Below are 26,210 nucleotides of genomic sequence, written 5' to 3'. Positions count from 1 at the left end.
TGGTGGAAGTATACTCTGTGTGAGACGTGCCTGCAAGTGTGAGATGTCGTCATTTAAAACAAAATGGATTTTAACTTTGCTGATTGGGAGTTTTCCTCTTAGCTTGTTGCAAAACAAATCTAAATAAATACCTGAAAACTATGTTGAACCTCAAATTGTACACATATTCAACAATATATCTCTAAAATATGTTTTTCACATAATAATTGATTGATTTAGTTAGTCAAATATTACACGGAGCAGCACAATGCTTCCTCCATAATGTATGCTAGTGTGTGTGTTGTGTGTGTGTGTGTGTGTGTGTGTGTGTGTGTGTGTGTGTGTGTGTGTGTGTGGTGTGTGTGTGTGTATGTGTGTGTGTGTGTGTGTGTGTGTATGTGTGTGTGTGTGTGTGTGTGTGTGTGTGTGTGTGTGTGTGTGTTACCTGGTCCATGGAGGCGCTGTAGTTGACCTGCAGGACGGTGCGTCTCTCTCTGCTGGAGCCTGTCACTGCAGTTTTGGGCGGCAGGTTGTTCATAACTGTCGTCCACACTTTGTCCTCTAAAACACAAACACGTTACCAAGTTAAACTCAACTGTGAGAATAAACTAGTTAAATGTAGTGTGATAGTTACAGTCAGTACACACAGAACTGCAGTTTGTCTGTCATGGGCGGTGGCGGTGTAATCTAAGTTACAGCTTTGAGCCTCCAGAGTTTAATTGACACTTCTGTGCTGTTAAAGCATGAGCCAGTCGCTCAGATATCTCCCCGTTCATTCACACTGTCAGTCCGGGAATGTGTGTGTGTGTGTTTTCAGGCCTCTGAGGTGTGTGTGTATGTGTGGGAGAAAGAGACACTCTTAACATTTCTGAGCTTGTGTGAGAGAGCTATTCAGCGTGACTAAGGGCTAGCCAGTGGAGTGCAGTGACATTTCATTAAAAGTCTCGCCTTTGCTCTGCCTGCGTGCTCTGCTGTTCCAGACTCTCCACTTATTCCACTCTGTGTGTGTGTGTGTGTGTGTGTGTGTGTGTGTGTGTGTGTGTGTGTGTGTGTGTGTGTGTGTGTGTGTGTGTGTGTGTGTGTGTGTGTGTGTGTGTGTGTGTGTGTGTGTGTGTGTGTGTGTGTGTGTGTGTGTGTTTGCTTGGAGCTCAGCAGGTGTGTGTGTGTGTGTGTGTGTGTGTGTGCAGAAGTGTCACTCAGATCATTGGAGCACTCTTAGCTCTGCATAACAGGCCCGTTTCAAATGCGCTTGTGTCGAGTGTGTGTGTGTGTGTGTGTGTGTGTGTGTGTGTGTGTGTGTGTGTGTGTGTGAATCCGTGCGTGTGTGTGGTGGCTGCTCCTTCAGAGCTAAATGTCAGCAGCTGTGGCCGCGTTGCCATGGAAACCTCAGGTATAGCAGTTTAAGAGTGCCGCCGTCTGAGGTTAAGAATGAAGAGGGCTGCGGAGTTTTCTCCCATCACAGGTCACTGGCTGGAAAGAGTGGGGACCTGCACACACACCTGCACACACACCTGCACACACACACACACACACACACACACACACACACACACACACACACACACACACACACACACACACACACACACACACACACACACACACACACACACACACACACACACACACACACACACCTGCACACACACACACACACCTGCACACACACCTGCACACACATTGATTCCAGGCACTAACGCACACACCTGTCATGTTGCAATTGACTTTGAAGGGGCCGAGGGGTCCGCTGCCGTCAGGGTCGATCCAGTAGGTGTCAGAGGAGCGGCCACGATGCTTATAGGCCTCACAGGACGGCTCATAGATAGCTGGGGGGGGGTAGGGGAGAAGTAAAGGGACATATGAGCAGTTAAAGGAAGAGGTAACAAGACAAAAAAGTCAATAGCCACTGAGGTTATTACACACCAGAAGAATAAAGAAAAAAAACCATAACTTTGGACATGGCTGAGTGACAATTCAATATAAGATAAAGCTTTATTTATCCCCGTAGGGAAATGTAGGTGTCATAGAACAAAAAACAATAAGAGACAAAGCTAAGAGCAAACACAGAGATAATAAGAATAAGAAAGGATATCTGTCTGTCAGCAGGATTATGGATAAACAACTGGCCATATTTCCACAAATCCATGTGGAAATGGAGTGGATGCATGGAGGAAAAGGACCGTTGTTTTGCATTCTTGTTTGAAAAATGAAACAACTGGGCGAATTCACGTGAAGACCCCAACATGTCGTCTAAATGCTCATAGCAAGTTCTTTTGGTAGGCTTAGGAATCACAGTGTACTATATGATATTATACTATATTATGCTAACACCATATGAGGCCAACAGCTACGATAAATACCACAATAAGTAAGGGTATACTTCTCCAAAGATAGCTTGCATATGAAAAGTTTAATACATTCTGTCAGACCAAAGACTAATTCAAATGAAGAATGTTAGGATGCATCTAAAATAGCTCATTGATGTCCTCAATTTGTTTTTTTCCTCCTTCCAAAAGGCAATTTCATGCGGTTGCCAGTCTCTTTTCAGCGCCTGTCAAGAAGTGGTGTCTTGCCGCACACACTTTAGCAATCTATCTGACAGCATATTGATGTTATGTTTGTGACAGAGGGATGAGGAGAAGCTGCACTTCACAGAGAGAGAAACTTCCTTGATGAGGCGAGAGCGTTCACAGCTTAATGCTGAGTTAAATAGGAAAAATACGCCTTTTTTCTTTCACTCTGTTTATTCTTAGCTCTTTATTAATACCGTTTATGTCATTCCCATCTCTACTTCCTTTCTTCCATTCTTGTTGTCTCTATTATGTTCTCTGTTTGTGGTTTCCCTCCTTGCTATCTTGCTGACTACATTTTTGCGACTCCCACTAAACATATTTTTCAACAGAATGCATTATCTATAAAATCTCCTCTCATCATCACTCACTAAATGTCCTGTGTAAAAATAACAATCACATTTATCTCTTATTCCTATGCGTTATTAACTGTCTTAAGTTAGTTCTATATTATGCTGTTTTACAGTTTGATCAATGTCATTTAAAATTCTTATTCTTAATCTTATTTGTTGAACAATTACAGTATGGCCAACATGTTCCCCTCCATCCTCTCTTGAAAGAGAACAATATGCGACCCCTGGGAGAAGGGGATGGCATTCTAACATTTTTAAGCCTTTGCAAAACCCTCTGGCTTTTCTGACTCTGTTTTCTTTGTGTCTTTGATGGGATTGCCTCTCCTCAGAACCGAACACACTGCAGTCAGAAAAAAATCAAAGTTCAGACTGAGGCTCAGAGAGAGAAACAGCTTAATCACTCAAAGGAGAAACAGAGGGAGGCCAATCCAAACAACTGGAACAGAGACTCAACCACACACACACACACACACACACACACACACACACACACACACACACACACACACACACACACACACACACACACACACACACACACACCACACACACACACACACACACACACACACACACACACACACACACACACACACACACACACACACACACACACACACACACTTCTACTCACAGGTGTGGCAGGTGGCTCCAGTGTATCCCGTCCCATCGCAGGTGCAGCTGAAGCTGTCCCACGTCTGCTTACAGCGGCCGCCGTGCTCACAGTGGTTAGGCATACACCTTGAGAAAGAATAAGAGAGTATTTTTATAAATATGTGCAGTACATGTGATTCCTTTTATTGTAAATGTGTAAAATATGTATGTATTATTATACTCAAAGGCGAGAGTATATATTTAAATCGATAAATAAAGCAATCATAAAGCCCTCTTATCACATTCAGCCATTGTGACATGGTAGCTTTACTACTTTGAATAGACATATTTTTGTTTCTCTTTTGTCTTTCAACAACGGCCACAGCCGCCGGCGTAGTGACACCGTCTGTAGTGACACCGTCTGTAGTGACACCGTCTGTAGTGACACCGTCTGTAGTAGTAGCAGAGTGTTTTTATAGCAATTGATCGCATCCGCGCTGCTGCGCCAGTCAACAGAGCGTGCGTGTGACATATTTATTAGCAGGATGTGAAAAATAGGGCTCCCCCGAAAGCAAATGGGTAATTCGAACACTGGATATAGCATGGCTTGTTTTGAATGTTGACCACATATTTTATTTGTGTTTTTTATTGATATAAGCATACTATGCCAAGGTAAAACAACTAAATTGTGTGTCTGCATTTATTGAAACACAATTTAAGTGATTGTGAAAAGCAGGAGGCGACAGAATTCGGGATTCTTGATGCACAAGTTTGTGTTTCTTTTGGAATAATTATATTGTCTCAATTGAGTGGTGATATTTCAACTAGGGACCTGGAATTAGGAGTGTAGTGCATGTACACAGTGTTATCCCCTCAGTGTGAATACAGCAGCACATAGCAATACAAACTCAATACATCCCAGTTTCAGTTTGCTCTGCCTGCGGCCTGCTGAGAAATCTCTCCCGAGGGGGGATTTCCACACACAAAATATTTATGTGATTAAAATATCCGAGTGTGATTATTTGAATGAATCAAAGCGATGTTAAGAGGAAAGCCAACTGACTCATAGGAGCTGCGGGGGGCCTTTAAAGTGCTGAGTTCTTCTTTAGTCATGTAGGGAGACAGTTAAGCAGCAAAGAGACGTTTTATCTCTGGAGGGAGACGAGACGATGGCTGTTGTGTCTCCAGTAACTATGAGGCTGACACACAACTGCGCCCTGACAGTGGAGCTTCTCTATCTGAAAAATGTAAGAAGTACACTGCAGATACAGACTTTCAATATTTTCCCCGAGGTGCAAGAAAAGATGGGCTAACACTTTATATTAAGGTACACAAATTCACCATCAACTAGTTGTTAATTAACATGCATATTAGCAGTATATTGGCTCTTTATTAGTCATTATCAAACACTTATTAATGCCTTATTCTACATGACCATATTCTACAAGTACTAAGCCATTAGTTGAGAGTTTTTCCTCAATAACCCTCTAATTAGTGCTTATTTGTTGCAAGTAAGGAAATTGTTGTACATACTTAATTTTGAGTTATTTAGACACAATTAACACTTATAGTTTCATGTCTTGTTACATAAGAATAGATCATATTTGTTAAGTGTTATTATGGGAGAAGTACTATTATTGTGGTACTGCTGCCTTATTAGGCCCATATTGAGCAGAGCATATTAAGACCAAAACTCAACAACTTCATTACTTGCAACAAATAAGCATTAATTAGAGGGTTAATGAGGAAAAATCTCAACTAATGGCTTATTACTTGTAGAATATGGTCATGTAGAATAAGGCATTAATAAGTGTTTGATAATGACTAATAGAGAGCCAATCTACTGATAATATGCATGTTAATTAACAACTAGTTGATGGTGAATTTCCATCCATCCATCTTCTCCCGCTTATCCGTGGTCGGGTCACGGGGGTAGCAGTTGAATTTGTGTACCTTAATATAAAGTGTTACCAAAAATGGATATTGGGCAAGCCGTATTGTCGACATGAATTTGATCGTGATTCAGGTTTTTCATTGTGATACATTGCAGATTTATAGTTTCACTGGATGCACGTGATTGATTCATAAGTCAATGTGTGCTTGTAGATTTGTGTGTAATTGATGGTGTGTCAGAGACAATGTGCATGGAAATGAATGTCTTCAAATTGTTCTTTGTGTACCTGCAAGGGGACTGCACATTAGTTTTAAAGCTAAATCTGGCATAAATCATCTCATCTCTTTTACAGATCAATGCTTTTGGTCCTTGTTTAATAAAGCCTCGGAAGAAATAGAGTTTTATAAATGGATTTTATTGTAAGTGTGGGCAGAATGAGGGAAGGACATAGCGGCTGCAGAAAGAAATGGGTAGAAAAATGAGATTTGAAAAATAATAATTCGCTTATCTAAGGAGATCTTGGGGCTGACTGATGCGGAAATATACACTGAAGTGACAAATCACACATTTACCTGCCTGCAAATCTAATAGTGCTTTAGAAAAATGAATTCATATACGAGTGAGCTCCGAGCCCGACCTTTGGTATTTACTGTAAATACGAAAAAGGAAATTCCTAGTAATGTATTGGAATGTTAAATCTGCTTCACGCTAACAAGTGCAGTTGAAATGGCATTATGTAATTGATGAGCATTGACAATCACAAAGACCTTATGCTCTATGATGCTGAGAGGTACTTTACACTGACTATGCTCTGGGCTTTGTCTGAGGAAAAATCTATGAAGAAAAAGGAACACCTCCAGAGTGTGTTTATGTTTTATGTGAGTGTGTGGCAGAGCCCCTACAGAATTGTGGATTGTGGGAATTTGAATGCACTACCTTCGTTGTGTGTCAGTGGAGAAATGTGTGCATGTTTTGCTTCTCCCACCGTCAACAGAATCCCACAGTGGAACGGCATTGATCAAAAGGAGGTCAGACAGGGCTATTGAACTGTCTTCAAAGACATTCTGATTAGTTGGATGGTAACACTGCAGCCATTCATCTTCCATGGCAGCACAGGGCCCACCTGCACACTGCGGGCCGATACACAACACAACAGAGATGTGGCTAAAGGTCGGAGCTTAACATGAATTCATTCTAAAAGTCTGACCACAGCCAGCCTGCTGCTAGTAACTACCCTCAGCGCTAATACACCGCAATCTGCAAGAACAATCATTTCATACGACATTACCTCGCAATGCAATGCCAAACAAATGATAACAGAAGGCTGCCAGCAAATCCATAAACTAATCCCTAGATGGGCTTCATCAACATGTGAGAGCTGAATGTGTTAGGCAGTGTTAAATGTAATAAGTAAAACACCTTTTTTTCAGAATTGTATAGTTGTGAAAACAGTTTTTTTTTTAAATCCTTGAGTACAGTGAAGCTTTAGAGTGTGGCTTCTTTGAAAATGCCAAAGAAAGTGACAGTCCAGGGACAATCAATACTTTAATACTAACAATGGATCACATGAGTAGCTTGTTATGACTCATTATTTCACATTCATTTGACACATTCACAGAAATATGTATCAGTGTGAATGAACATGGCTCAAGCTTTGGTCCACATGGAAGAATCCAGATAATCCAGATCGCACTTGAAGTGAGGACAACATTGATCTTAATCAAGCAGTCGCAGCTGGTGTCTACTTCTCAGAGAGAGGGTATTGATGAAGGTAAGTGTTATTGACAAGCCTAACCTGGAAACAAATCTCTCAGTTCAGGGAAGAAGCTGTTCCAATCAGCACAAGGTCAACTCCTAATTGAAGCTTCCTACGTTTATCTGAACGGTGCGATCATGCTTCCCGTTTCTAAAGATCAGGAAAGTTCCTCGAATAACTGGGTCTACAGAAGACACGGCTTAGTTCCTGAAGGTCAAAGCAGTCTTCGAGGTTTAAACGTTTTGCACACAGGCATCCGATTCAGCAAATTGAGCTTTTGATGATTCCATATAAGGCAAATCCTTCCAGATGTATTTGTCTAGTAGATGACAAGGAAATAAATTGAAGTGTCAACAAGTAGTAATGAATGTTTCCAGAGAGCCGACATCGGGACGTGCTGTGAAGAATATCCAGCTTTGCAATACTCAGAATAAAAAAATAGCGCGGCAATTTCTTGATGTTTGGTTGAGATTATACAGAGCTTTCCACGGAGCCATTTATTTGAGTTTAAAATGAAAAAATAGCACTATACATTACATTTATCAGTATGACAAGCACACACACAAGCACGCATGCATTATAGTGCAGTAACACACACAGCAGCCTTGACTCATATATCTCTAGAAACAATTTAGACTCTGTTCATATTATTTTTCTAATTTAAAACCATTTGATTTATGACACTATTGACCCGCTGTTTTAGTGCTTTGCATAAAACGGATGTGTATATTTACATTTATGAATGAATGATTGTTTGGATGTGAGTGCATGCAGGCATTATCACTCTTACCTGTCTATGATTGCGCACATATCCAGGCTGACGTTCTCAAAAGCACCCATAATGCCTTTCTCCACCGCATGCATATCAGCCGGTTGGTCGTCCAGCAGGATCGCCTGCATGCAGCCCTGGAAGGAGCGCTGCGAGGGCGGGAAGAGCGTCTGGAGGAAATACCCTGAAACCAGCAAAAATAAACCTTTATTATAGATTATTTTACACATTACGGAGAGTTGGAGATGAAGGAAATGAATGCAGAACATAATTTAAGGTGCTTGTGTTCGAATGAAAGAATAGAATAGAATATATTTTTATTGTCATCATACAAAGTAAAATTACATTTCTTTGGCAACTCTCACTGCAGTAAAAAATAGACACAAATAAATAAATAAGAGTGGTAAAAGCAGAGGTTGTAGCGATGACTGTGCAACGAGATAAAATCCAATGTCAATGTGCATATTTACACTTACAGTCTAAAAACTTGAAATGTACAAAACTTGAAATGTAGTGTATCATAAAGGGTTATAGTAACCGAAGGATGCGAGTAAAATAGCCATAAATATGTCTAAGTAGTAGTGGTTGCAGTCTTTCGGAGGGAAAAGGGTGAGGGAAGATGACGATAAACAAGAAAAGATGGATTCCTTCTATCGACGAGTTGAAACACATCACGAGAAAACGACCTTCTGTAGAAGCAGACATCAGCTTTAACAACGACATCATCCTTGACGAGGAACAACAGACCTGCTTATTGTCACTTTTTAAAGCTGTGAACCTTCATCAGCCCTCCTGTTTTACAGCTTACCCACAAGGCCCATTAGCCTTAATACAGGGCTGCAATACAGAGGACATACTGTATAGGTTTTACAATATACGCCACCTTTATGAGATACAAGAGTCAATGGCCCGTCCAGAGGCACTGGGCCTTGAATGAAACCAGGACAAGGCTAGGACAAAACTGCGTGCAAAAGGTGTGTGTGTGTATGCTAAAATCCATGGGTGTACAGTAGGTGTGTGTGTGAATTCTACACTCCTTATGTGCGTGTGCGCTGTACAGCATGTGTGTCAATCTTCAGGCGTTATTACAGTATACCTGCCTTGTCAGATATGGGATACGAGGACCTGAAATTCAATCTTTGCCACAAGCACACAGGTCACTCATAAAACACTGCCGCTCAATGACATCTCCATCATCGTGATGCTATAAGCTGTCAAACTCTCCAGCATGCCTATTAGCCTCGAGGCCAACGCATCAAAAAGGCTTATTATGGAGGTCATATGCATCGTGTGTATATGTGTGTGTGTGTGTGTACCTATAGTGTAGTTGATGTGGGTGGTTTAGAAAAAAGCAGCATGAATGTAAAATGTATGTTTTAGTTGGATTCCCTCTTTTCTTCACATCTTCTGATTTTATTTTCTGCCCCAGAAGTCTCTCCTGCCATCTGTCTCCTCTCCTGCCACACCTGTCTGCTGTAGACAGTGAGAGGGGAGAGATAGAAATAAGATGGGAGAGCAGAGCAGACTGCACTTTGTATTCTGCGGTATGTGTATGAATGCAAAGGAAATGCAGCCTTCCTGACAGTTTGGCAGATCCAATGGCGCAACGCATGGAACGACTTCATGGAGGAGCGCTTGTATGTTGCTAGGCTGTGAAAGATAACAGCGGGGGGTTGCTCTATTATTCCATCTAAACCACCAATTTAGTTTTTCCAATTTAACCGTACAAAATCGACCTACTTGTGTCACCTGATTGAGGTCTCATAGCTAAACATTTTTACTGAAAACATATAATTGTTTCCTTTCTGTAAATACATTTCTACTGAAGGTGTTTTTGTTCCATTTGATAGATGGGCTGTTATCCCTCGCCCTAATCAGCAATCTAAATCAAAGCACTTTCAGGTAACCACATTACTTCCTGTATCCCCACGTTGGCAGCTCCCTTGTGTCACTTTGATTAACACTGTAAATGTTCATCTGGGCATTGCATCATACTAATTTGTGCATTAGATGCAGATAAGTAGGCTAAATTAGACTAAGAGGAAGTGTATCCGGACTAGTCATGCTGTACATTTGGTCAAAGCACCATGTTTTCCCTTATCGCCGCTCTGAAGCCATGACCAGCAATGCATCATGGTATAATTCAGAACGCTGGATTGCGGCCGAAGTGACAAACAGAGGAAGATACAGACTGAGATTAATGAGGCGCAGTCAAACAGAGACAAACACTTGGCAAACACAGCGGTCACACTTGTGTACATCACACTCGCCCGGAGCTTAAAACCAGGCTAAGAGTCTGACCACATTTTATTTGTATTCCCGAAAGCAATGACTCTGTGTGGTTTTAATTTGTAGTATACACAAAAGCTCTATGTCTAAAACCCCTCTGGATCTGGAACAGCAGCAGTAATCCCTCGCTGTCTTGCTGCCACTCTATCACCCCCCCCCCCTACAGTACAATACACACCCTGCTACCTGAACACCATCTCAGGCTGCACAGCATTTGTTTCCACATCGAGGCACATTTCTGGAGCTGGAAGTGAGCCAGAATAAAAAATTAAACAAATTTTCAGAGGCTGCGATTCTGCAACACATTCAGAGGAGACTCAATGTGTTGCCAATAACAATATGTAGATTTGACGAAATTCACAGCAGGAAGTGCTTATCCATTAACCACCTGCTGCTAGTTTAAAAAACAACAACCTGTGAAACAACACATTGTAGGAGCACCTTCAAACCAACATGAGGCTCATGTGCTGAAAGACTCCTGCACATAAAGTCAAGAACAGTTTGCACTCACTATGGTGGATTTGCACAAAACACACAATGTGCCAAAAGTGCAACGTACAATCAGCACAAAGAGCTTGACAGTTGAACCTCCAATTCAACACTTCTTATAAAACCCAGAATCTATTGTAAGCTTTCTACTATTACATTCAAAGTGAGTATTCATTCACACAAAAGTCTTAGGAATATATACTTTTTTGACAGCTAAGTACATCCTTAAGAAACCTATAACCAAGCTGGAGTGTTTTCAGCACCGTAACGCTTTATTTTAAAAGGTCAAAAAGGTTCTTTCATCATAGAACACTTTAGTACACTTATAAATAGAAGGAAATGTTACGTTGTCAAATACTACAAAGCAGGCTTTGACTTATTCATTCACGTAAAATAAAAGTGAGGGAGAACATGACATTTACAAAATGGTGACAAAAGAGGCAATAAGCTAAGAAATGATTGAACAACTCGGCAGAGGTATTGAAAAACGAATAAATGAAACAGAAGACTTTTTTTTAAAGTTATGAAACAATCGAATGCTTTGGGGTGGAACGTCTCATAATTGACTACTCTCTCATTAGTATATTCATTTGTGCCCTGTGCCCTGCGGAGGAGAGAGCATGACTTTATGGCCTGTGTACGTGCATCTGTGTTTGTGTGAGTGTCCGTCCCTCTCCAGAAATTCAATTTGTGGATGTCTCGTGTCAGTCACTTACTAATTTCTCTAAGCACAGCGTCGGGAGTGAGAAACTACTGCCCGTAAAATAGGCTTTGGCTTCAGGAGGCTGCTTCTAAAAGCAGATGCTCGAAGGACGGAGGGGAGGAGAAGAGAGGAGGGGAGGAGGAGGGGAGGAGGAGGAAGGAGTCAACCCCGTTAAAGAGGATAAACGGAAAGAGAGGAAGAGGACGAGGGCTTGAAAGAAAAGAAGGTAAGGGGAGAAAATGGAGGAGAAGAACAGAATGAAGAAAGAGGACATAGTTGAGAATAGCATTTCACTGTATGAAAAACAAGAGCAATGTTTCTTATTAAGGAATTACTTAAAATATTTATTTAAATAATGTTACAAACTAAAAAAGTTGACAGAAGTGAGAAGAGTAAAGACAGGAAGAAGTAATTGGCCGCATAATTTAGCCTTTCAACTCTTCAGGAATGGTACTTGAGCTGCGTAAAGCCCATCACAGTCATGAAAATACATTAAACATAACCACTTATGCAAATGAAGTCATTTATTACGTTGATTAAAGCACTAATTAACTATTTTTATATGTCAGTACGCTTGTCTTCGCATTACAGCTCGACGTTATTAATATTAATGTCATCTAAGAGCATTAGGAAGCTCTGTTGTGTTTTTGAAAAATTTGCTTTTCTTGATGAAAATTAATATTTATGCGTTAAAGCAAAGATTGAATGGGGACCTGTTAGATTGCTGTTGCAGAAGTCAAACAGAAGCCTCACTGGCAAAAAAACAACTTGTCTTTTGTATTCTTATTAATTGAATACATAATCAATTGTAGTAATGTCGTCTTAACAAATACACAGTTAAAGGAGCCCTATTATGCACATTTTCAGGTTTCATAAATGTATGTAGTGTCTCTCCTGGGACATGTCTCCATGCTTTAATGTTCAAAAAGCTCTTTATTTTTCTCATACTGCCTGTGCTGCAGCGCCTCTTTCCACCATAGATATATACACTGTTCGAAATGGGGGGGAGCCAGGGGGAGCTTGGCTCCCCCGAAGAGGGAGGGAGCTCCCCTGAAGGCCGACTTTGAGATAAATAGGGGGAGCCCAAAACAATCGTGCATATTTGTGTCACACAGATTAGAAATGTTGAGTTTCTGTAAATAACAGTTCTTGAAATAAATAATAGTCATTGTTCATTACAGTTTCTGAATATTTGTTTTATATTTGTGAATATTTCTGGGTGTTGCCATCTGTACGTGGCGGCGCTGCAAACTTTATTCTTTACGCTACTTACGTTGCTATGGTTACGGTGGCGATGCCGGCGCGGTATTTGAAATGTTCATATTGATATTTTTTTAACTCTGGCTTTGTAATAAAAAATATGGCAAAACGAAAACAGCCAGCTTTTGGATTCACAAGCAAAGAAGCGAAGCAGTCTAAAAATGACAACGTGAACGGAACAACTTTTAATTGTCCGGCTGTAAGCGGCGTTTGGGTCGAGTTTGACAGCTCCACACCGAGGGAGAGGCCTGCCGATGCGGAGCCTGAAGAGGCTTCAACAACAGCCACAGCCGCCGGCGTAGTGACACCGTCTGTAGTGACACCGTCTGTAGTGACACCGTCTGTAGTGACACCGTCTGTAGTAGTAGCAGAGTGATTTTATAGCAATTGATCGAATCCGTGCTGCTGCGCCAGTCAACAGAGCGTGCGTGTGAGTGTGACATATTTAGTAGCAGGATGTGCACTGAAAAATAGGGCTCCCCCGAAAGCAAATGGGTAATTCGAACACTGGATATATATATAAACACTAGATGACTCACCCGCGCTGCTGGCCAATGGAGACCAACGTTGCCACATGGCGGCCATCTTGCCACAGGCAGCTCGCTCATTCATAACATTATGTCTATGGTGCACTATTGAAATAACCGTAGATTGCTCAATTTTCTACCAATTTTCAAACGATTTGGTTTGTTATAAACATCAAAGATGTAGTTATGACACTGCATATAATCATGAACTTTTTTTTTTCAAAATGTCTTGTTGTCTCCTGTATCATAGCCATGTTAATAACGTTTATAATAAACCAAACCGTTTGTAAATCAGTCAAGATTTCAGCGAGTTAAGTTAGTGCAGATCACTCACCTTACAACAGCTGTAGCAGTAGTTGTTGACTGTGGCAAGATGGCCACCGGTGAGCTACGCTGGCGACTCCCCCTTGAGCCATCTAGTGTTTATATATATCTATGCTTTCCACCCTCTGTCTGAAACCAGAGCCCAGGCTGCTCTGATTGGTTAGCTGGCCCGGCTCTGTTGTGATTGGTCGACCGCTCAGAGATGTCCCACGTACAATGGGTTAGAGCGCTCGCCAATAGAAGCGCGAGTGTTGCATAGTGATGTCAATAATTCACCATTGTGAAAACCACAGGAGCAAAAATAAGGCCCCTTAAACGTACTTACTTACATACTTATGTCCAATTATATGACAGTAGTGTAAAAATACGTCTGAAACTGTTGGGGTGCTAATTTGCGAAAATAACAAATTCTTCATTGTGTTTCTTTATAGAGTCCAATTAAGTGTTATAAGCAGTTTTACCAAAGTCTGGTTCACTCTCTGGTCACTGCTCAACAGCACAGTGAAACACAGCAGATTGATGCCTTAAAGCGGTGAGAGTGTGAGCAGATGGCCACCTGGACGACTGAAGCTACATAAATGACTCCCAGCATCAATCTGCAGCCTCTTCCTGTCTATAGAAGAACAATTCGTGAAGCCGAGGGGTTTCTGCTAATTGCGGCCCACTGACAGAACAGTCACATGTATAAAGTGCTGATGGGATATTGTTAGAGAGCTTTTGGACAGCTTAATGCGGCCGCCTCTCTGACTCATGAAGCTCAGCGATCAGAGAGACTAATTGAGGGCAAGCCAGAGGCTAACCCATCTTTTGTACACTCACTAAATTATTCGGTTACCTCTGTGCCTGCATGGAAATTAGCCCCTCAATGTGATGGGGCGGAGGGTTTGGAATAAATGTTTTAGAAATTCTGTCCGAGTTGTCCGATATGTGTGTTTCTGTATGTATGCTAGAGTTTTAGAGCATTTGGTCAAAACACCCACACACACACACACACAATGTTTGATGCTTACTGCTTCAGGCTGTCATTGCAAGTATGCGGTAATGAGAAGGCAACAGAAAGTAAAATCATATCATGAAACATGGAAGACCCAGATGCTGAATAAATCTAAAACCAAACCAGATTTTCAAAGAGTTAGGAGCAAAATAATTTCCGGAGAAACCTCGTGTCTGAAACGAGTCTGAACTGGTTGAAATGGCTCCAAACACGTCTTCCTAAAACTTCTCCCGCAGCCTGTGAAGCGGCGTCCCAAATTCTCTTAGTAGTCCTTGCCACAGTAATAATCAGCAGATCTGTCGCCCCTGCAGCGTTCAGACGTGTGTTTCTCACCAGGCGGCCTGCTCCTCAGGATGCATCATGTCATGTAAAACTAAGTAACAAGTAAAACCCCAGACACAGCTGCTGCCAAAAGCCCACACATTATGCATGTTGCATAGGGGAAAACGTCTGAAACAGCATAGTTGTATTTCTCTGTAGTGTAGCTATGCATGCATGTATGAGAGAGTATGCACATGGGACAAGTAAAAGCAAGGATTTGTTGTCAGTATTTTGTATAAAGCACATATCGTACAGTGTGTATCTACCTGTCTGAATATGTGATAACGTGTATTTGGAGCCCTGTGTTTCCTCTGAAGCCGTGCAGATTCTGCCTCTGGGATTTTATGTCTCAATGTCACAATTCCTCTCAGCTGCTAAGAATATATATATATATATTTTTCACTTCCCCTTGTCTCTTAAGCCTAGCACTGACATAATAACCTGCTCTCTTTTACATTTCTCTGCCACAAACTTTCATTCCTGATCACTACTTTTCAGTTTGACTCTTCCTTTCTCTCCCTCTGCCTCCTCATCCCTCTTTTCGAGGTAAAGACATTACAGAGATCCTCTCCTCTCAGCCTCTATTGATTCCCAACTCAGCTTACCAAAATCAATAAATCACCAATTGGATCAGAAACGAGACGAGAGGGTGAGGCGGAAGAAGAGTGGAGAGGAAAAGGAAAGTTGGAGTGAAAGAGGGATAAGCCATAATAAAGGATTAAGTGTTAATATTGAGTGATTCTGCAACACGCTGGATTAAGGAATATTAAAAAAAATGAGAGTTGAGGATGCTTCCTGAGTGAAATCACGGCCTCACAAGCTCAGGTTTTTATAAATAAAAGCAGAAACTCATCACAGGCTTCAGGGCGCTTCACTCACAGTAAATTACGACGGACACCATATAATAAAAGAATCAGGATGTGTGTGTGTGTGCGTGTGTGTGCGTGTGGGTGTGTGTGTGTGTGAGGTGCTCTGATCTTTATTGACTGGCCTGGGGGAAATGGTCTTGTTTGATGGAGGAGATTATTCTCTGATAGAAAGAGGGAGCCATCAGAGCCCAGACTATCTCTCTCAGTTACTGTAATTTCATACAGGTGCCGACTCTCACACACACACACACACACACAGTCACACGTGCAGACTTAGACACGGACCATCTTCCAACAGACGGACAGCAGTGTCTGGCATCATTAACCTGGCGTCTTTCTAATTCAGACAGATTGTGGCTGCTGCTTGTGTGTGTGTGTGTGTGTGTGTGTGTGTGTGTGTGTGTGTGTGTGTGTGTGTGTGTGTGTGTGTGTGTGTGTGTGTGTGTGTGTGTGTGTGTGTGTGTGTGTGTGTGTGTGTGTGTGTGTGTGTGTGTGTGTGTGTGTGTGTGTGTGTATTTCTGGTGATGTGGTTGTGTCTGAGCTCTCGCTAAGTGAGAAACTTCCTGAACTCTGGCCACTGGGATATAAACTTGTAGAGATAAATGATTTTTAGACACATTACGCCAGCAAACACACAGACCAATAAAACATTTCTTGGAACACATTGAGGACTGGCCCAAAGGGATTGTTCTATGAATTATCAATACATATTGTTTTACAAGAGGCAGGTAGAAGCTTGTTGGCTAGTGGGGATCTGTAAGAGTCTGTTAGCATTATTGTGTACAGTTCACAATAATGCTAACAATCATTTAAAGCAAAGAGTAATTTGGACTTGAAGATGGCTAGAAAGACATGGAAAGCAAATCTTGTTGATTTTGCAGAGACAATTGGAGGTAAGATACATTTAAGATAGTTCATGGTTACCTATTAAATAGTGTAGTAAACTGGAGGGAAACGACTTGTGAGAAAGCATGATGACGGCAGACAGAAGTTTCTAGCAGCTGGTTAGGAGCCTTGATTTCTAGACAACAAAGCTACCAAAAACTAAAGTTGCATGATAATATTTCTTAGAATAACTTAAGAAGTCGACTGACACCAAATCCTGAATGAAAAGTGATGTAAACTGGATTCTGTTTCATGATGATGTCCCATTTTTACAACATTCTTACGTCAGTAAGCATACTGACTCTGATGCCTCAATATCTGCCTCCCAGACGTGCACTGGAGAGGAATGTGATGTGATGACTAAAAATGGAGTTAGGGTGAAGGGTTTTTGACAATGTTGTGGGAAAAGTGTTTGTGTGACCCTTACCTCCTAAGTGGTAGGTTCCTCCCGTGGTGATGGTGAGAGGAGAAGAGTGCACTGCAGACGCCTCCTCGCCATCTATAGTCAACATGGCAAAGTTCTCCCTGGCAACCAAACGTATGGCGTGCCATTGGCCGTCGTTGAGGCCTGAACCTGGAGCGGGGCAAAGATTAAAACACCTTCAGAAAACACACACTGCAAACTGTGAACAACTCTTGCTGAGAACAAGGTTTTAGTTGATAGATTTTAGTATTTAGTATTTTAGTATTTCCAGTGAGATTTTGATTCCGGCAAAAACATAATGATCCAAGTCAAATAAAAAAGCACCAGCACATTATTTAATTAATGAACAAGTCCACATTGAAGCCTGGTGAACGCTGTTATAGGAGAATAGAGGAGAAAGTCAAGGACCCGACATAAGAAAAAGACGACTGGAGGACTCAGAGGGATGTGGGTGGTGAAAGCAGGAAATAAAATGTCTGTGAGTGATGTGTGGCTATCTCTCTCTGTTTACTTTCTACATTGAACTGCTGTGTTTTTCCCTGATGTCTCCATCTCAGCTGCCTGGCGAACGTGGCTTCAGACAGAGGGGAGACATGTTCTGTAAACAGACATCTTCCTGTCTGTACCGCATGTTTTCTTCACTTCACATGCTCCCAAACTCTTCCTCGCTTCTCTTTTGTTCCTTCGTTCTCTCCCCCAGCTTCCAGTCTCAAGGCCTCGGTCTCTCGACTCCATTAACTCTCAGAAAACCCTGTTTGCATCTGAGTGCGTGTGTGTGTGTGTTTTCTATCCGTGCATGCAGGCTTTGAGCACTCTGCAAGTGTGTACACGCTGTCTTTATATGTCAATGCAGTGTGAGTTTGTGTGAGTGTATGCAAGTTTTGTGCTGTCCTTTCTCTCTCTTCCCTTGTAGCCGTGCTCCATTAAATATGAGTGATGTTTTGGAAAGGGACATTACTACTGGAGCCGAGAGAGAAGCCGGCTCACTCTCATCACCCTCCCCTCTATACATCACCTCCCACTGACACCAATCTCTATTCATCCTTCCCTCCCTGCCTCCCTCTCTGTCCCTGATTCTTTCTCCCGTCGCTCCATCTTTATTTCCTTTCCTACATTTCACTTTTCTCTATGTTCTCTCTGTCTCCTCTCCACTCTTGTGGTCATCTGCTGCATTGTCTGTCTTTTTGAATTCAGCTCCACTCCCTGCTTCACTGACCGTAATGCATCGATAGTGAGGACACAGTTCAAGGTACGGTCACATGTCACAAATCCATCGCAGCAGAGTGTATTTACTCATGGATCAGTATGCAAGTCGATACACATGTACTTCAACTTGCTGCATGTGTCGATACATTGGACCCGTGTGTGTAAGAGTGTGTGTGTAAGAGTGTGTGCGCTCAGCCTCTAAAAGAGACACTTTTTTAATTTCCTCCCAGAATGCACTCTGAGCGCCTGGAGTTCGTGTCAGTAGGGAGTCTACACTAATTAATCTCCATCAGCAGGGGGACGATACACATGTGTGTGTGTGTGTGTGAGATCATGAAAGTGACCACAGGACTTAAGAGCCAAGATGGCCGCCTGCTGAGAGGTGTGACCGCTGTGGCCTTGTTCAGGGCGATGCTGGTTAAATATGCACACGAAGCAGTTCAAACATGGATGTGATTATGCATATATTAGGCCGTTAATTTTGGTTGAGCAACAGCTGAAAATAAATAATGACAGGGAATCAGAGGAAGCTTTTTCTGGATATGATATGCTCTGGTTAAAGAGACCTTTAAGTGCTGCTTCACTGGCAATCTCATTTCCGCCTGTATATAGTTTTGATGTAATCACTAACAAGCTTTGTGCTCTATCCCCTCCCCTTCTATAACCTCTGAAACGTAATGGAAAATAGATACCGAGTAACCTTGTGTCCCCTCATCTGTTTTACATCACCTGCAATAGCTTTGAATGATGAGCTTATCTGTGATGCCGGTGTTATTGAATCTTCCACTCAATGCTGCACGGACGCAAAAAAAGACACACAAATATGTGGTGCAATCGTTCTGTCACACACACCTAACACAAAGGCCCAAACACCGGCTGTGAAGCAAAGATAAAAAAGAATTGAGATAATAACGGAGTAAAAGGAGGAAGATAATTGTTCAGATTTGAGGAGATAAGACTGTTTCATGGCTTTTTATTAAGTTGTCATTCACATGCACGGCCCTGATAAAGAGAGCACTAGCACTTTTAGCACTTCTGACCCCTCGATTCCACCGGGTCCGTCTGCGTCGCGTCACGGCGTCATACCCTACCGGGCGCGTTTCAGGAGCATTTCAGAAGCGGAGCGTCTTGCCTGCCGGCTCGCAGTTTTTGTTGATTTGGGCATATTTCCTGGACAGGCTACTTTGTACACACAATGTTAATAATAACTGTAATATTCCAGTTATAAACGACATGAATCAAAGATGTGTTGCTGTATTTTAGTGGTAAAAAAATGCATTCATCATCATAATTATTCTATAAATATAATTTACACAGTGCCTGTAAACCGGAGGAGAATGCTTGCATTTCTCCACCGGCGGAGCCCAGTGCCGAGACGCTTCTGGGATGCTTCTGAGCCGTAATGCGGCGCGTCTGGTGGAATAGCACCCAGAGTGGCCGCGATCTTTGCGAACGCCGAAGCGCAGCCGTAACGCGGCCGTAAAGGTCCCATGTCATGGCCATTTCTACTGATCATTATTCCATTGTTGAGGTATACTAGAATAGATTTACATTGTTCAATGTTCCAAACTCACATTGGTTTCTCATACAGCATCTCTGTATAGTATGTGTATTCACTCTCTGTCCTACACGCCTTGTTGGAGCTCCTGCCCCCCCCTCCCTTTGAGCCCACTGTGCTCTGATTGGTCAGCTCGCCCACTCTGTTCTGATGAGTCCTCCACCGTTACAGCTGAAGATCAGTGATTATGTTTTACAATGACGTTTGTTAGCAACCAGAAAATGACACCAGTAAGGACAAACAGATGAGAATGCTGCGTGGGGTCTGGGTGCCGTGTTGGCGGGACGTTGCAGGGCTCGCTGCTGTGAGGAGCGGACAGTGTGAGCTGGATTACTTGTGTCGTTTCCTGGTTGCTGCGTGGGGTCTGCGAGACAGCGAGACACAGCAGAGCTCAGCCTGAGCACACACACACACTCACAGCCTGAGCTCCGAGTGTGTGTGTGTACGGAGCTCCGCGGAGCACCGCGGCTGAGAAAGATAAGGCGGAGTGAGTGTGTGTGTGTGTGTGTGGTGTGTGGAGCTCCGCGGATTGGTCCATTTGGACTTCGTCACATCAATAGGACCCGGAAGGAAAAAATGGAAAAAGAGAAATCTCCAACGAAGCGTTCTGGGGCAGCATAGACAGGTCTTTTCTGTGTTAGAGTTTTACTCGCTACAGGGTGTCCTTTGAGGGTTTGTGACTCTGCAGACCGTTTACATGCAGAAAAAGCTACATAACACACAAGGGGACGGGTAATAACCGGAAAAGCATGCCACCTTTAAAGTGAATGTGCAGCTACTGCCCATCCGGATAAACAAGATAAATGATGATGTTTATGAGAAAAAGCACTACTTATTTCATAGTGGCATACTGTAATAAACACAACTTCATATTCAGGGTTCTTACACCTTTTCCAAAGTCAAATTCAAGCACTTTTCAAGCATTTTCAAGGTGCATTTTCAAGCTTTTCAAGCATCTTACAGCTGTTGTAAATTACATATTTATATACACATACTTATACTCAAATGATTATTTCCCTACCTCACATTAAATCAGATGTTCTTTATGCTATAAACAACCAAATGTGTGTTTCATAATAGCATTCTACATGAGGATGAAAAATTAAAAACTTTAGAAAAGAAAACTAAGTTTAATATTTCAAAATGAGTGACCCATCTGTACGTAGACTGGGCATCCCATATAACCTGGCTGAGCCAATATAAAACAATCAGCCAAATAACTTTTCAATACATTATTGATTACTATTTTTGAGGTACTTTTAGGTTGGCAGTAAACATAAGTCAGAGGTAAATGGTGTACTTTGACTCCACTACATGTATTTAATACCTTTAGTTACTTTACAGATGTGGATGAATGATGTGAAATATAATCAAGTGTTAAATCAGACTTTAGTTCCACCTGGAGTAAATTCACAAGCTACTCTGTAGTATACAAAGTCATTCAAACTAGCTGCACCTTTACCAGTTTTGATAACACTTTCATGATCAATCATTATAAAACATATCATATACAATTATTAGGGATGCTCCGATCGCCCATTTTGGGGCTGATCGCCGGAATCAGTATCGGCCGATACCGATCGCCGATCCGATCGAGTGGGCGGGGCCTATGGGGATCTTCCATTTAAAGTGATGTTTAAAACTCAGTTAATGGGGCTCATTCACTGGCGCTTCCACAAACCAACCAACCAACATAATTATTACATTCAAATGAAGTACATTATTCAAGTTTACATTAACTTGGGATAATAACACGGGAGAAATGAGCGGAAGCGCTCTCTTTTCCTCTCTCCCCCCTCTCTCTCTCTCCTGACAGCCCGTCAGTATCTCCTGCAGCTCACTGATCCAGTAATGAGTGACCCGACAGTGAAGAATAAATATATTTATAACTAGTTTAGCTTGTTCCAGAGGTAGATAAAATAGCTAAGTGTGTTAGGTCTAACTCTTAATGTGTGTTCTGCTCCGCTCACCGGTCCGTCACAGCGGGTGGAGCTGCAGGATTTCTGCTTCACACAGACGTTGCATACCGCTATTTTATTGTCATTTTCGGACACTTAAAATACTGCCAGACTAGTGAAGCCATTTTGGCGAGCTTGTTTTGCCGCGCACAGAGAAAAGTGTCATGTATTTTACATGCAACGATAGCCTAATCTAAAATGCTCTACTACGGCGTACCTTTCGTGTGGTGTGTGGCTCGTCAGCGCAGACTCTCGCATCGTTATTGTTGCACACTTTGCAGGAGGCTACTCTTGGGCTTCGCTTGACCCTCGTCTTAGCCATGGCTTGTATTTGTCTTCTGCTAGCCAACGCTCGTTGAAACGCCAACCTCCTGGCATACTGTCATCTATCACTCTCATCAGAATGCCCAGGTCACACACGTAACAAAAACACTTGCCGGTCACGCGCATTGCGTGGGAAGGCTGGAGCGGAGCTGTTTTATGTAAAAGCGAAGCAATTAAGCGCGCTCCAACACGCTTGCGATTTCCCTTTTTACTACCTTGTTATTTGCAAGTGCCTTCATCACTTCAAGTGTTATTTGTAAAAATAAAAGTGATATCCCTTTAAGACATTTTACCGAGTTGGCATTGGGGTCATTGGAGTTTATTTATTTTTTAAGGGAAATCATTCTTGCATTAACAGCTGTGGTCATTGCATCGGCCTCCCTTCCTAAATATGGTCAGGGAGAGCCTTCTTGTGCCAACCCAGCACATTATAAATAATAGGTGAGGTGTTTGGCTCACAACACCTGTGGTCAGCGGGAGACACACTTTTGAATCAGATTCTATTTCATTTCTTCCAGGTATTTGTGGCGGCTGAGGTTTTACAATGAGGGGTGCTGTGCTGCTGGTGCTGCTGGTCTGTGTGTCTGCAGAGGGCGGAGGAGTGGACCGAGGTTCACAGAGCAGTGTGCCGGCTGAGCGTGAAATCTGGAGTGAACTGAGAGCTATAAAGAACATGGTGGGGGAGCAAGAGGTGGAGCTGCAGACCCACAGAGACAAAGTTGCCAGTCTGGAGAAGGAGAACCACGGTAAGATATCAATAGTATCTGTGATGTTTGGGATGGGGTTGCAATGATAGATAATACACCAAATGGGGACAGTTTCATCCCGAAGGCCATAAGACTGTTAAACACCTGAACTTGATACATGAAAGAACATACATACACATTCATCTGTTTGTAAATCACACATACCATATATATCAATATTCCAATTACTATATATAGACTATTCTGCACAGTTTCTATCATATTCTGTTTCTATTATATTCTATTTTATATTATTTACTACTATTTTATTTGTTTTATTGTGTTGCACTGTTGGAGGAGCCTGTGACTTAAGATTTTCATTGTCATAACTACACTGTAGCTATATGCACACATATTAACCTCCTACTTTGGTAGTAAATTCTCCAAAAATGAACATATTCAAGAACAAGAACAAGAACATATTCACATAAACCAACGACTATTGAGTATTTTTGATTTAAGAAATACTTGATTATCAGCTAAAGTGCTGGAGGATTTGAGTCCTCTTTATTGTGACACAGGCACACAGTAAAGCACAAAGAGTACAATTTGGAGTCTGCGTTTATGAAAAATGCGGAGGAGGCTGAGACAGATGATTTTCTGAATTTGCAGAATACAATTATCAAAATTACAGACTTGGTGATACTAGGAAATCTTGACAGAGCGGTTGAGAAATGATTGTCTCTCATCCTGACAGCCCTGGTTTCCAGAGTCTCAGCCAGCGAGGAGCAGCTGACGGCTCTCAGGGCGGACCTGGAGGTTTCTAAGAATGAACTTCAGCTGACCAAGAACACGCTGGATGAGACTGGAATGAGATCATCAGGTATGATAACAGATGGTCAACCTTAAAACAATAAAAGACTAAACATAAAAGTGATTTGTATGACTTCCCCGTGAAAATAACCATGTGTTTACAATTGGTTTCTTTAACATGTATTCAATTGTGTGTTTTCAGGCACTAAGGTGGCTTTCTCTGCTGCTTTGAGTTCTGGAAAGTTTGGACCTTACACTACTGAAACTCCACTTGTCTACAGAAGATCCATCACCAATCTTGGCGGGGCTTACAGCTCAAACACAGGTGCGCAAAAAAGCAAGCATCTTAATATTTCTAAAGAGACAAATAAAGCTGACTTTTGTCCTCCTCTGCTGCTGCAGGTGTGTTCACAGCCCCCGTCAGAGGAGCCTACTACTTCCGCTTCACTGCTGCGAACAACAAGTACGGAGAGTGGATGGCAGTCAACCTGTACCATAATAGTCAGAGAATTATACATAACATTAAGCAGTGTTTGGTTATGACTACCACTACTATTTCCAATGCTGCGGTTCTCCATCTGAATCAGGGAGACGAGGTTTATATGCGTCTCCATCAAAACTGTGCTCTTTTTGAAATGGGTACCAGCTTCAACACCTTCAGTGGGTTCCTGCTGTATTCTCTGTGATCCTCAAATATAATCTAAACAACACCAATGGTTGATTTCTAAACTTTTAAACGTGTCGATTTTATTCTGACTTTGTCAAAGTTGTCCTTGGCTAGCTCAGTCTAATCAAGCCATTTAGATACGAAGAAGAAAGAAGTTGACGAATCAATCTGGAATCAATGAATAAATAAACTAATTTGTGAACATCATCATGCTGTGTTGTTGTTTATCGACTCCTTGCAGTACTGTAAATAAGTCTACAGCTGTAAAGATGAACTATAAGCATAATTATGTGCAAATATCCGAACGTTATAAAAAAACTCATCTGGAAAAGCTTACTTTGTGTCTTGGGACATTTTCAAGCAACCCTCTACTGAGCTAATCCAAATTACCTAATTACTTTAGTGCTGTTTTAATAAAATATGTCTTAATTGCAATATATGGAAAACATAATTAGGTCTGCATTTAAAGTTTAGGTGAGTAGCAAACTTCTCTGAATAACTGGACGACTGCAACTGAGTTATATCCCACATTTCAGAGTGAAAGACAGCATATTTTCACAAATGAATAATACAAACTAGATGAAGTAAGAAACTCAGAACAGATTCCTTGCACACCTGTACACAGGACAATTAACTTCCACTTCCCACTGGTGTATTCAAGACCGAATGTAAAGTGTGTTTATGATTAATATTACAAAAAACAATGAAATTCACAATAACTCCACAACAACTAATATTATTGTTTGTCTTCTAAACTCGCTTTTGAGACTTCAGAGCACTTTAACTTTAGAGTATTTCATATGAGGCTCGCTGGATTTAAAAGGGCAATATATATGTACAGTATTTGCATGCTTTAACCAAGAAGTACTGCTATTTTATTTTTCACTTCAGGGACTACAGTATATATATTCCCTGCTAAACTATAATAGGCTCGGGAAATATTTAATCCAATCTTGTTTTTAAACAATTTGTTGGACTGGCAGCTCAGTTAAAACATTTTATTAGTGCAATACTTATACAATTTAGAGATATCAGACAGAGATGTTCTCTATTCTATTAAAAAAGCACCTTTTGTCATTCTCATTATAACGTAACAAGTAGAGAAATTGCTTTTAAAATAATTAGTTTAGTGGAATAAATACAAAGAAATCAATTTAGAGTTAGACTTTAAACTGTACCATGGGACCAAAGAGAAGAAAGAAGAATTATATTTTCCTCCATTTAGGACTCAATGTTATATTATATATGAATTGTAAATGGAAGTATTCATAACCAAGTAACCTGGATTCGTTGTATTGCTTGTAATGATAAAAGCACCACGCTTAACTACACAGTGTTACATATCAAATGATAAACAGCTGATATGACTTTAACATGTGATGTTTTTCACACAGTGAAATCCAAAGTATGATAGCTTATCACTACCTGTGGAAAACCAGCCACCTTTGACTGTATCAATGCCAGACTCTGAAGATAAATTGGTTAAAATGTAACTGAGGGAAAGCGGGTTTGATTGATCCACCATCAGCAGCTGCAGTCTACTGGAGCTTCACACGTTCCCATTACTCAAAGAGCTTTCACTGCAGAAGAGAGCAGGCTCAGGAGGGAAGTGTCACAGAAAGTCTATTAAAGCATTAAGGGCAGAGCAGCAGCATCACTGACACCTGGACCAGACTCAGAGTCACAGAGACAGAGTGCTGAGGGGAGGGGGGGGGGAGAACACGGGGAAAACAAATGGTTCCCCTAATGATGAAGCTGATTTATACACTTTAAAAGATGTCTTCTTAGTGAGGGGATGTGCTTTGCATTTAACATGTTAACTATTAAACACCTGAACTCTGTAAAGAACATCCATAAACATTCCTCTGTTTGCATCGTGCAAATTATGTATCTATATATCATATTCCATTTACTTGTATATAGACTCTTCTTGCAATATTTCTATTTTACTTGTATTTACTTGCACATCTTAAAACATTCTCTTTCACTATTTTATTA

The 26,210-nt window shown here is 41.5% G+C and overlaps 2 protein-coding genes across 2 annotated transcripts in view; one reads left to right on the top strand and one right to left on the bottom strand.

The window, feature by feature from the left end:
* cntnap2a (contactin associated protein 2a) overlaps window positions 1-26,210 on the bottom strand; it is a 305,998-nt gene that overhangs the window by 106,181 nt on the left and 173,607 nt on the right. Inside the window, 5 exon segments of the mRNA XM_034132634.1 lie at window positions 425-540; window positions 1,686-1,805; window positions 3,537-3,643; window positions 7,937-8,099; window positions 17,004-17,150. Coding sequence (XP_033988525.1) covers window positions 425-540; window positions 1,686-1,805; window positions 3,537-3,643; window positions 7,937-8,099; window positions 17,004-17,150 — 653 coding nt within the window.
* LOC117484148 (caprin-2-like) lies at window positions 22,506-24,419 on the top strand. The gene is made up of 4 exons (XM_034132633.1): window positions 22,506-22,792; window positions 23,490-23,615; window positions 23,748-23,870; window positions 23,948-24,419. Exons 1-4 carry the CDS (start codon window positions 22,591-22,593, stop codon window positions 24,229-24,231), a joined length of 735 nt encoding a protein of 244 aa, XP_033988524.1. The 5' UTR covers window positions 22,506-22,590; the 3' UTR covers window positions 24,232-24,419.

The sequence above is a fragment of the Trematomus bernacchii genome, unplaced genomic scaffold (assembly GCF_902827165.1).
Source record: "Trematomus bernacchii unplaced genomic scaffold, fTreBer1.1, whole genome shotgun sequence".
NCBI classification, from domain to species: Eukaryota; Metazoa; Chordata; class Actinopteri; order Perciformes; family Nototheniidae; genus Trematomus; species Trematomus bernacchii.
Note: the sequence above shows the minus strand (reverse complement) of the source record. Positions and strands in the feature narration are given on the sequence as shown.